The sequence below is a fragment of the Cantharellus anzutake genome (assembly GCF_015039405.1).
Source record: "Cantharellus anzutake strain C23 chromosome Unknown EI90scaffold_10, whole genome shotgun sequence".
NCBI classification, from domain to species: Eukaryota; Fungi; Basidiomycota; class Agaricomycetes; order Cantharellales; family Hydnaceae; genus Cantharellus; species Cantharellus anzutake.
Genome location: NW_024066960.1, coordinates 1,597,465 through 1,609,703, shown reverse-complemented (window position 1 = coordinate 1,609,703; position 12,239 = coordinate 1,597,465). Strand labels below are relative to the sequence as shown.

At 51.2% G+C, this 12,239-nt stretch overlaps 1 protein-coding gene across 1 annotated transcript; it reads left to right on the top strand.

Moving 5' to 3' along the window:
• Window positions 1-5,430: 5,430 nt before the first annotated feature.
• On the top strand, window positions 5,431-5,949 carry EI90DRAFT_3119495 (uncharacterized protein; the record flags this gene model as incomplete). The annotated part of the gene is made up of 1 exon (XM_039063214.1): window positions 5,431-5,949. The coding sequence occupies one exon, from the start codon at window positions 5,431-5,433 to the stop codon at window positions 5,947-5,949; it is 519 nt and encodes a 172-aa protein (XP_038919773.1).
• Between the last annotated feature and the right edge of the window lie 6,290 nt (window positions 5,950-12,239).

Sequence of the window (12,239 nt, the reverse complement as noted above, 5' to 3'; positions counted from 1 at the left end):
CATGAGGATCACGTCCGGGAAGTCCTGAGTAGGCTACGCAAGCATGGGTTATTTGCCAATCCGCAGAAGTGCGAATTCTCAACTGACACTACGGAGTATCTGGGCTACATCCTTTCGCCGACTGGTTTGTCCATGTCACCCGAAAAGATTCAATCCATCCAGGATTGGCCCGAGCCCCGTAAGGTCAAGGACATCCAGTCCTTCTTGGGATTTGCAAACTTCTATCGCCGTTTCATCCATGATTATTCCAGTATAGTTCTTCCGCTGACCAGACTCACCCGTAAAAATGTGGCCTGGTCCTTCTCTGATGAGTGTCGTTCCGCCTTCCTTCGCCTCAAAGAAGCTTTCACATCCGCCCCCATCCTTACTCACTGGGTACCCGATCGTCCGCTAATAGTTGAAACTGACGCGTCCGACTATGCAATCTCAGGCATTCTCTCCATCCATTGCGAGGATGATGAGATTCGCCTGGTTGCTTTTCGCTCGAGAACGCTGACAGCGCCCGAACTCAACTACGATACCCATGATAAGGAGCTCCTGGCTATCTTTGAAGCTTTCCGCTCTTGGAGACACTATCTTGAAGGCTCTGGCACTCCTATTGACGTTGTCACGGATCATAAGAACTTGGAATATTTCACCACTACCAAACTCTTGACCCGCAGGCAGGCGCGCTGGTCAGAGTTTCTCTCGCAGTTTAACATGGTTGTCCGTTTCCGTCCGGGAAGACTTGGCGCGAAGCCTGATGCGTTGACTAGACGCTGGGACGTCTACCCCAAAGAAGGGGATAGGGACTACGCCCACGTCAATCCGCAGAATTTTCGCCCTGTCTTTACCACAGAACAGCTCTCGGCCTCCCTACGAGCCACTTGTCTAGCCACTCCAGTCCTCCGGGCCAGCTCTATGGTTGACGTCGAAGCTATCCACAAGGACATTCTCACCGCCCTGCCATCCAACCCCTCCATTGCCGAATATCTCTCTGATCCTATCCCTGCAGACTCTCGTTGGTCCCTAGACACGGACGGCCTGTTAAGGCTCGATAAGCGTATCTACGTACCGGACACAAACGATCTTCGTCTCAGGATCTTGAGATACAAGCACGACCATCCACTCTCCGGACACTTTGGTCAGAACCGCACATTGGATCTGGTCCATCGAGAGTATACTTGGCCGGGTATCCGCTCATTCGTCAAGGACTATGTTTCGTCCTGTACTGCCTGCACCCGTGCCAAGGTCCCTCGTCACAAGCCCTATGGCTTGCTAAAACAACTCCCCGTCCCCGGTCGCCCGTGGAACTCGATATCCATGGATTTCATTGAACAGCTTCCCCCATCCTCTGGCTTCACGGCCATCTTGGTAGTCGTTGATCGTCTTTCAAAGCAATGCGTCTTTATTCCTACGCACGATACCATTGATGCGCTCGGTCTCGCCAAGTTGTTCCTCCTCCATGTATTCTCGAAACACGGCGTACCCTCCCACATCACTTCGGATCGAGGATCCGAGTTTGTATCCCATTTCTTCCACTCTCTAGGTAAGGCTCTTGACATCCGCCTTCACTTCACTTCGGGTTATCACCCAGAAGGGGATGGTCAGACCGAGCGGATGAACCAGACGTTAGAACAGTATCTTCGGGTGTATTGCAACTACCAGCAGGATAATTGGGCTGAGCTATTGCCCCTGGCTGAGTTCGCGTACAACAATGCCCCTAATGCTACTACTGGCGTCTCTCCGTTCTTTGCCAACAAGGGATACCATCCGACCCTCTCCGTCCATCCGGAACGAGATTTGACTTCAGTACGCGCCCAAGAGTACTCGGTTGATCTCGATTCCTTACATCAGTTCCTACGTGAGGAAATGTCCTCAGCGCAACGGCGTTATCAGGGCCCTGCGGACGCTAGGCGTTCACCCGCACCCGACTTTGAGGTTGGTACTATGGTCTTTGTTAAGGCTAAGTATTTTAGATCCACCCGACCCTCGAAGAAACTCTCAGAAAAGAACCTCGGGCCCTTTGAGATCATCGCCGCGCCAGGAACCCATTCCCGCACCATCCGCCTCCCTGAGACTATGAGAGCCGTGCACCCGGTCTTTCATGTGTCCCAACTCGAACCGGCCGTCCCCAACACCATTCCCAACCGCGTACAACCTCCGCCTCCGCCCGTTGAGATCGACGGTGAACCTGAGTATGAGATTGCTGAAATACTAGATTCAAAGTTGGATCGTAGGCGTCGTAACTGTAAGTTACTGTACCTGGTACGTTGGCTCGGGTATGATGGGACGGACGAGGAGACTTCTTGGTTGCCGGCCACAGAGCTTGGCCATGCCTCTGACTTGGTTTCTGACTTCCACGCGCTGTATCCTGACAAGCCGGGCCCTCACTTTTCTTAGAGTACTCGCGCGTCAACTGGCCATGTTGATTAGGGTATGGCACAAATGGAGGTATATACAAAAAAGAACAAAAAAAAATGATGATTTCAGGGCGACGCGCCCACACCACGGGAAGTGTACATGGGCGGGTCACCCGCTCCCCCACCCTCCGACTTCTCCTTCTTCTTCCTCGACCTCTCCTCCCACGTAATCTTGGCGACCTCGCTGGGCAACTGCCTCACAGCGTCAGTCAGCTCCTTGAGGGTGTCAACGATCGCCTCACCCCACTTCTCCACATCACCCCCATCCTCGTCCCAATCATCCTCTTCGTCCTCCGTATCATCTCCCCCATCCTCAGACGCGTGTACTGGCGCCCTGGGTGAGATCACCCGCAGTTTCTTTTGCTGTGAGGGCATCGCAGTCCCCACTCGAATCGTGACCAGGTCGCATTTGGCCCTGGCGCGCGTGCAGTTCGTGCACGCCTGGTACCTGCCCCGCTCGCAGACCAGCTGGGACTTGATGCAACGACCACAAGGGGGCCTTTCCCTTGCAGCCTGTGGCAGGTCGACTGAGGCCTTGCGCTAAAAAACAAAAACAAAAAAATACTTGTGTTAGCCTCAGGGATCTCGTGGCAGTAAGTGATTAAAGAAGCTGGCTACTCACCTTGCCTTTGGACGACCCAGCCGCCCGCGCCTGTTGGCGCTTCGCCTCTGCCTCCCGCTCCCTGGCTTCCTCTTCCTCACGCCTTTTCTTCTCTTCAGCCGCCCGCCTAGCTGCCTCGGCCGCTTTTTTGACCGCCTTGCGCCTCACCCACTCATTCAGCTTTGCCTGCATCATGGCAGGCTCGTCGTCCGTCGCCTCCTGGATGTCCTCCTCCTCCCAGGACGCGATGTTGTGCAGTTCAAGAGTTTTGGACATAGAGGCGGGGTTATTGAGTAGAGCTGTTGAGTAATGACTGGACTTAGTCAAATTGATGGAGCGAATGTTTGATTTCACACGCGGATTCAAATTCGGAATTGGCCGCACGATTCCCACGTGTACCAATTGGGCCTCCAGGGGCGTCGGCCCTAAGAAGGGGATACTGTCACGACCCGACATATCCAACACTTCCCTCTACGCGTCCTAGTGCCACTTGGCCCGTCCCTCCCGCTATCATCATCATCCGTCCACCCATCCGTCCACCCGTCACCCTCATCCGCACTTCCTCCCTCGCACGCGTACCCTCCAACCTAGGTTGCCCGCTTCATTGTTGTCCGCCCCCAGCCGGACGGCTTGTTAGACGGCCGGATGGCCTTTTCTCTTTTGTCCGCTTACAGACTATTGTTCTTTCCTTTTGTTCCTCGCTTGCCTTTTGTTGATCAAGTTTGCCGATATTAACTATTTGTTCCTTTCTTCATTCATTAATATCGTGCTTGATCCGCCACTCCTTCCGGGCCGGTCTCATTTAGTTACTTGTGTTTATAACGTGTGTAGGTTACACCGGATGTACCTCAGTTCGTATATCGACTTGGATTCCCCCTCTAAACTCTTATCCTCATCGTAAGGCTTCTGTCTGAAATTGGGACACCAACGTAAGAACGAAGCGCAGCGCTCCACCCGAGTCGCTGAAGCTAAAGTCCCGCCCCTCCGACCTTACGAGCCCGGATGACCTCGTGCGCCTCGCAGGTCACCCGGATACGCTTCTGACACGTTCCTGACACAACCACAACATTGTTGTTATATGTTATCCTGCACACACAACACACATTCTCCAGGGGCTTGATGTTGTTATATTCTCCCTCTTAAAGCGGGGCTTCTCAAAGGAGCATGATGCTTTTAATTTACGAAACTACCCAAGGAAGCTAAACAAATCCTCATTTCTATCAGTCTTCAGTCAAGCATGGACAGACACCATAACCCCAGCTCACATTATCACCAGCTTCTGCATAACTGGCATCTATCCAGTCAACCCAAGTGTCATCCACCCAGAACAACTTGCACCGAGTATTGAACATTCCACCCAAGAAGATCTTCCTCTCCCTGTGGCCTCACCTGTTAAGCGCATTATGCACTTTCACAGTCAGCTGATGTCTCATAAATACCAATGGGAATGCACACCTTCACCAATGGACAACTCACAGGATGTTAGAATGTACCTAGGTGGAAGTAATGTTCCAGACAACGAGGTTAGTGATGATGAAAGTGACAGACCAATCATCAATTGCACCTTGCTTGCTGTCTCTCAAATCACAAACATCCCAACCCACAATCTCCACACATCACCACAATCTTCCGGCACCAGGTGTACGATGCTCAGCACCGAGAATACCACCATCAGCCCCAATGAGACTCTTACCTTTCCCCCAGCTCATGCCTGAGCAAAGAAGCGTGCCATCAATGACCTAGAACATATTATGTCATTTTCTTCATCCACAAATTCCATTGTGTCCTCCTCACCTCTCCGTTCAACATTCAAACTTCCTGAACATGCATATGGCCAACTTAGTGATCTACCCTGTCATATCCATCCCCGGCCATCAACTTCCGATCCCTCCGATCCCTCCGGTATACCTCTGCTCCTTCTTCACTAACCTCGGAGCTCCCGCATTCCGCAATCCCCTTGGTACCCCTCGATGGTCACCACCCCCTCCTTTCAATTTATTACCTATGCCTCCCTAAGTACGGAGCCCCGAAGACTTCCGGACAGCTCCGATGTCCGCTAGCGCACTCCCACCTCCACTGGGCAATACACTCACCTGCCCTGCAGAGCTCACCTTCGGGCCTATCCCTCCTTTCTGTTTCTGGGTTATCGCCTGCCTTTCCGTTAACCCCGTAACCCGACTCGTCGGTAATATTCAGTCGGCTAATGTTTAACCCCATTAGTTCCGCTCCGCTCGGCTCCACCATTTGCAGACCCGTCTTCACTGTAACTATATATATATCCAACTTGTACATAGGTTACACTTCAGTAATAAAATCGACTAGAGTTTACCCCCTGCAGTTCTGGTTGCCAGTTAGTAAGTTAGGGCATGGACATGTTACTTGGCACAGTGCTCCTGGCATAAGTCGCTGAGGCCGAAGCCCTCCGCCATGGAGACTTTCCTTCATCTCAACCTGGTCTCTGACATACCCCCAATTAAATGGGATCTTGCAGACAATCACGACTCAGGATCCAAGACTTGCCTCGAATTAGTGCAAGAAAACCAAGAAATGTGGCACAAGTTTCGGAAGGCCCAAGTGTTGGTGGAGAGAGCCATTGATGCAGTGGATGCGGCAAATGCCCAGTTGGCATTAGGGGGAATGTATGTGTCTAAAGCTCAGACACAGCTCTTGGCGTGGGAAGAAGCAGAGAAGTCGAAGGAGGATGGTGGACACATTAAAGGGACATTTGGCCGAGTTGTGATGCATGATGGTTTCTTGAGGGACCAAGCAGAGCGCGCTCAGAGAAAATTAAATGAGCAAGAGTTGGAACGATGGAAGGAAGAGGCTAAGGAGCAGTGGAAAGTGTTCAACAACTCACAGAAGGCAGAAATAATGAGCTGGCGCGAAGAAAAAGCACACTTGGCCACACTCAAACAAAAAGCACCACCAAAGCCACTGGAGGTCTGAATGAGGGAGTGGATGGCCGAAAATTATCCACAGCTTCAACAAAACAAGCCCTTCACATCACTGGAGGATGCAGGACAATCAGTGGAAGTGGGCAACATCTGTCCGGCATGAGCGCTTGAACACAATGTCACACCATGTCACATGTCTCGTAGGAGGGTGAACACCCCGATTTCATACTTACTTGCGTACTCACTTTGTGATGAAACATTCTCCATATTATGGGGACTCATAGGTACAAGTTTGTTTTCTTCGTACTTTACAAATTTTTGGGATTTTTTAATGGAGTGTTGCGACAACAGGTTTCAGATTGGTAAAATGTGTCTCATTCGGGGGTGAATAACTGTATTTCTGTTCTATGGTTGACTTCCTCTTTCTCTATGTACCACTCGCTACATACATATACCCATACAGCAAACATACAATTTGTGAAAAGAGTCCGAAATATATGGGTTTGGCTGAGCTAAGCCTCCACCAACAATGGCGGTAAGGTTCAGCTGCCATTGGCTTAGAATAAAATTCCAAACAACAAAAGAGATTGAAAAGAAAAACACAAACTTCCTCATACCACTCCAAACACTGCGTCAAACCTCCGTCCCTTTATTCCATTCGACTCTCCTTATCCATAGCTTTCTAACGATACCGATTTTGTGAAATTTGGTGGAGATTTGACTGAGAATGGGAATTCTCAGATGCGGTATACATATCTTGATTATCCGTGCACAGGGAAACTTGGACCAAATAAAATGCCATAATTCCAAGACTCCTCCAATGACTTCTTCAGCATTTATATCATTTGACTAGCCTGTATTTTCATTGAGACTAGCTCGCACATGAGCATCCAAACAGTTCATATTGTCCCATGACTCCTGTCATGCCCAACAATCAGAATATCTCCACAACCACTCAACCGATTAAGGTGAAATTCAATACTGAGTCTTTGGGCATTTTTTTGGATTTAATGATTCCAAGATCGTCCTCTTCTGTCAACTTTTGACCTTGTTCCCATGGTCATGGTCAAGTGCACGGACTTCGCACATGAGGACATCTCAGGTTGAATTTCTCCACCAAATCTCAACCAATTCCTTCGCCAAAAGGCTCTTTCGGTTCGTACGAAAACTCTTTTTCTTCTTTCTTATTACTCCCTCCTACGATTCCTTTTTCCTAATAATGTACAAGGGTGGGAGCCCAATTTTGACGTATTTGCTGCATAAGGTTCCATGAAATTGAGCACACCTGTTATGCACTCCTACAATGCCAACGAAGGTGAAAGAAGTGCAGTCCTTCTTGGGCTTTGTGATCTTCTATTGCCACTTCATCAAGGACTTCTCTGAGGCAGTGCGCCCACTCCATGCACTAACCTGCAAAGCAAAGGTCTGGGAATGGGGAGAGAGTGAAGAAAACGCCTTCAACACTCTTAAGAAAGCCATCACCTCTGCCCCCGTCCTCGCTTTCCCCACTGACTCTGGCCACTACAAACTCAAGTGCGATGCCTCCAACTTTGCCACTGGTGCCATCCTATCCCAGCTCCAAGCTGACAGCGAGTTCCACCCCGTAGCCTTCATGTCCAAAAGCTTCACTGAGGTAGAATGCAACTACAAAATCTACGATAAGGAAATGCTCATGATAGTCTGAGCACTAGAAGAGTGGCATCACTTCATAGAGGGAGCAGAAGAAAAGGTCGATATCTGCACCGACCACTCTACCTTGGGCTATTTCCACACTGCACAGTGGCTGAATCGCCACCAAGCACAGTGGTCACTCTTCCTATCCTGATTCCACTTCACCCTCATCCACTGCCCAGGGAAGCTCATGGGAAAACCAGATGCCCTCTCCTGCCATGCCAACCACCCAAAAGGGAAGGACAACAACAAGAGCTTGACCCTCCTGCAACCGGAGTGGTTCAAAGCCCATGTGACTGAAGCCATCACGGTGGAGGGAGAAGAGATGACCATCCTAGAAAGGATATGTGTGGTGAAAGCGCTGAAGGAATTAGGAGATGGAACACTCAGGTCGGATGAATGGGGCAGAGACGGGGAATTGATCCTCTACCGAGGAAAGGTGTACATCCCGAAGGACCTGCAACTCCGCTACGACCCGGTGCAGCTACACCATAATGCACAGGTGATGGGGCACCCAGGGTGATGGAAAACCCTGGAACTCGTCTCCCATGACTACTGGTGGCCCCAGATGGCAAAGTACATGGGGAACTATGTAGCAGGGTGCGACGCCTGCAACTGGGTCAAATCGTTTCCCTCGTGGAAGGTGGGGAAACTCATGCTGAACAAGATCCCCACCTGCCCCTAGCAGGTGATCTCTGTAGATATGATCAGAGAGCTCCCTGAGTCAAAAGGTTACAATGCCATCCCCTTGTGGTGGATTGTCTTTCCAAGTGCATCCATGCAATCCCCACAGTCACGACAGTAGACTCAATGGGAATTGCCCAACTTTTCCTTGAACATGTCTGGAAGCATCACAGCCTCCCCGAGGAAATTCTCAGCGACAGAGGAAGCGCCTTTGTCTCCCAGTTCTCCAAAGAACTGGCAGCCCTGCTAGCAGTCAAGCTGACCCCCTTGGTGCCCTACCACCCGCAGACGGATGGACAGACAGAGCGGGTGAACCAAGAGATAGAAGCCTACCTCCGAGTGTTTGTCAACCACCGCCAAGATGACTGGGCAGACTGGCTCCCACTAGTGGAGTTCTCCCACAACAACCACGTCCACACATCCACCTGCCACACCCCCTTCAAGCTCGACACTGACCAGCACCCCAGAATGGGGATGTGTCAGGGTTCAGCACCCTGCCCTAGGGTGCCCCAGACTCCCCAACCAATCCCTTCCTTCCATTCCTTCATTGTTGCCTTGTTGTTGCCTTTCTGTGTTGTGTATCCGCGCACATGGGATAGCGTGGGAACTTTCTGAGCGAGCAGCTCGCCCAGAATGTTCCCACGGGTCACAGCCACAGTTCTGGGTGAGCAACTCGCCCAGAACGTTCCCACGCTTACTGGGCACTGCCACCTGGATGTTCCCTCCGGGTCACACTACACAACTCTGGGAGCTGTATAGTTGTGGGCATGTGACCCATTCCTTTATATAGCAACCATGCGGGGAGATGAGACCTTTACCCTTCTTCTCATCTCATGCCCCGCATAGGCAAGTGTATATATTATCTTTCCTTTTACTATACATCTCATGCCCCACATAGTGTGAGGACAGGCCAGATGGGGGTTGAGGTCAGGGAGCCTCCGAGTCCGAGGCTGGGCCCTGACAGGATGGAACCTACATGCATGTCAGAAGTTGAGGCTGCAGATGTATTCACCTCAAGAATGATGAAAATGCAAGAGGAGGCGAAAGCGGCACTAGAGCATGAAGCAGAGGAGATGGCCCGCTACTATGACCGGAATCGAGAAGTAGCGCCTGAGTACAAGGAAGGTGATCAAGTCTGGCTCAGTACCCAAAACTACACCACAGACTGCCTGACCAAGAGGCTAGATCACAAATGGACAGGCCCCTTTAAAATTCTCAAGGTTGTATCCCCTGCTGCCATCAAGCTCCAACTTACAGCACAGCAAAAGGGAGTCCATCCAGTAGTGTCAGTAACGAACATCCAACCCTACTGCCCAGATGGGATCGCTGAATGACCCGCTGACCCCTGCCCAGGCCCCAAAATCATAGATGGGGGGGGGAAGAGTACAAAGTTGAGAAGGTCCTCGACTCCTGCTGGCGCCACAGAAAGCTCTGGTATTTGGTGAAGTTCACAGGCTGGCCAAACTCCGAGAATGAATGGCTCCCCCTCGACAACCTGGCCAATGTGTGCAACCAGATCAAGGAGTTCAACAGAGTGCACCTGGACACCCCCAGGAGAGAACAAGAGAACCCCCTAGCCACTTTGAGGCAAAGCAGCTTAAGGGGGGGGTGATGTCAGGGCATGCCATGCCACTGCCCTCTCCTTCTCCTTTTCCTCTCTTGCACCCTTTCTTTCTTTCTCTCTTTCTTCCCTTCTTCTCTATCTTTATATGGACGACCTCTCTTTTTCTCCTACACCTGTAGCATGGATGCATCCAACGCTGAGCACCCCGACACCAGACACGCTGCGCATTCCTACTTGTATTTCCCTTCTCTGACACTCAGGATCGACTGCAGAGCCACCTGTGATAACCTGGCTCCACCCGGGGCTGATGTGGCACCTCCACATGACCCGTTCTCACATGTATATAAACTAAGCCAAAGCAGGACTGAAGAAGCAACCTTCTTCTCATTTCCCACTTCAGGCAAGTACCTTAGTTGAGTCTAGCTTTTCATTCTAACATTTCCCACTTCAGCCTAAGAAGCCATACAGGGATGTAAGCCTGAGTGAGGGCTGCCTGCTATATGGTCTCACTGCCCCACTGTCATCCAGGCCACTAGTGCCGAGTGTTATACAGGATAACCTACTATACCTTACACTGCCAGTATTTTCGTGGTTTACATAACCTGTGAACAGCCCTGTCCAGGGCACAACTCTACTGTGGGTAAGAAAGTGATATAAAAGAAGGGGCAAGTATGTACACTTGCCTACTGTGGGTAAGAAGATGAGAAGGAAGCTAACTTCTCATCTTCCCACAGTGGCCACCATATCAGGAAAACTTCCGGGGATACCCGGAAGTCACATGAAGGGTGTCAGAGACCAGGGTCGAGACGAAGGAATGTCTCCGTAACGGAGGGCTTCGGCCTCAGCGACTTCTGCCAAGAGCGCTGTGCCTAGTGACACGTCCGTGCCCTAACTTACTGACTGGCAATTAGAACCTAGGGGGGGTAACTCTAGTTGATTTTTCTACTGGGGCGTAACCTATGTACAAGTGGGATATATATATGGTTACAGCGGAGACGGTTCCGCAATTGGCGGAGCCGAACGGAGCGGAGCTAACGAGGTTTAACCATTAGCCGACTGAATATTACCGACGAGTCGGTTCGCGGGGTTAGCGGAAAGGCAGGCGATAACCCAGAAACGGAAAGGAGGGATAAGCCCGAAGGTGGACTCTGCAGGGCAGGCGAGTGTATTGCCCAGTGGAGGCGGGGGTGCGCTAGCGGACGTCGGAGCTGTCCGGAAGTCTTCGGGGCTCCGTACTTAGGGAGGCGTAGGTAATAAATTGAAATGAGGGGGTGGTGACCATCGAGGGGTACCGAGAGGATTGCGGAATAACGGGGGCTCCGAGGTTAGTGAGGGAGGAGCGGAGTTGGGAACGGAGGGATCGGAGGGACCGGAAGTCAATGGCCGGGAATGGATATGACAAAGGGGTAGGAACCGGGCCTGGAGCATGCGGCATGCGGAGCATGCATGCATGCGGGAAGCATGGCAGGTGGAAGCGGGTCCGGATGCGGGTCCGGGTCCAGGCTAGTCAGGGTGTGTGCCCTGACAATCACCTACCAATGCCAATGGTGCATAAGAACATTTTATTTCATTTATTATGGAGTACAATTGCACATAACACACTGGTACTGAATTGGTCCAGCCCAAAAACTATGCTTGGCACTACTGGCCGCCAAAAGACAATAAAGGGCTCAAAAAATAGAGAAAAATCATAAATATGGATTCCCCAAATTTCATCCAGATTGACCCAGCCGTTGTGGAACAATGGTGGTGGCGATTTCTCATCTTACCGCAGGGTGTCAGGGCACATACCCTGACTTAGCCTGGACCCGAACCCGCATCCGGACCCGCGTCCAGACCCGCTCCACTTCCCGCGCACTTCCTGCGCCGCACGCTCCGCACGCTGCACGATCCGACCCCGGATCCCACCTCATGTGACTTCCGGGTATCCCGGAAGTTTTCGCCATATTGGGGCCACTGTGGGAAAGTGAGAAGTTAACCTTCTTCTCACTTTCTTACCCACAGTAGCATTGTGCCCTGAGATGGGCTGTTACAGGTCAGGCTCTGGGTTATAGAGAGAGGGGTCATGGGGACCCGGGTTTGTCCCCTGACACGAGGTTCTGCACAATGTCAAAAGGCACGTGAGGGTGGCGGTGTTGAAAGTCCCATGTGGCGGAGCCGAGATCCATACTTTGGGAGATCGCGAAACTGGTTTTCGGCCCAAAATGGAAATCACAAGCTGTACTGAAGTAAATAAACAACCAAAATGCACTCTGGAGTGCTCAGAAAAATTCAGAAAAATCACAAAAGATGCGTATGAAGATCCAATTAACACAGGGACTCTTGTGGACACTTTCCAGGATGTCTAACCCTGTGCACGGGCCAATTTTACAATTCTCACACCCACCACTCGGTCAAATCTCAACCATTTGGGACAAATTTGG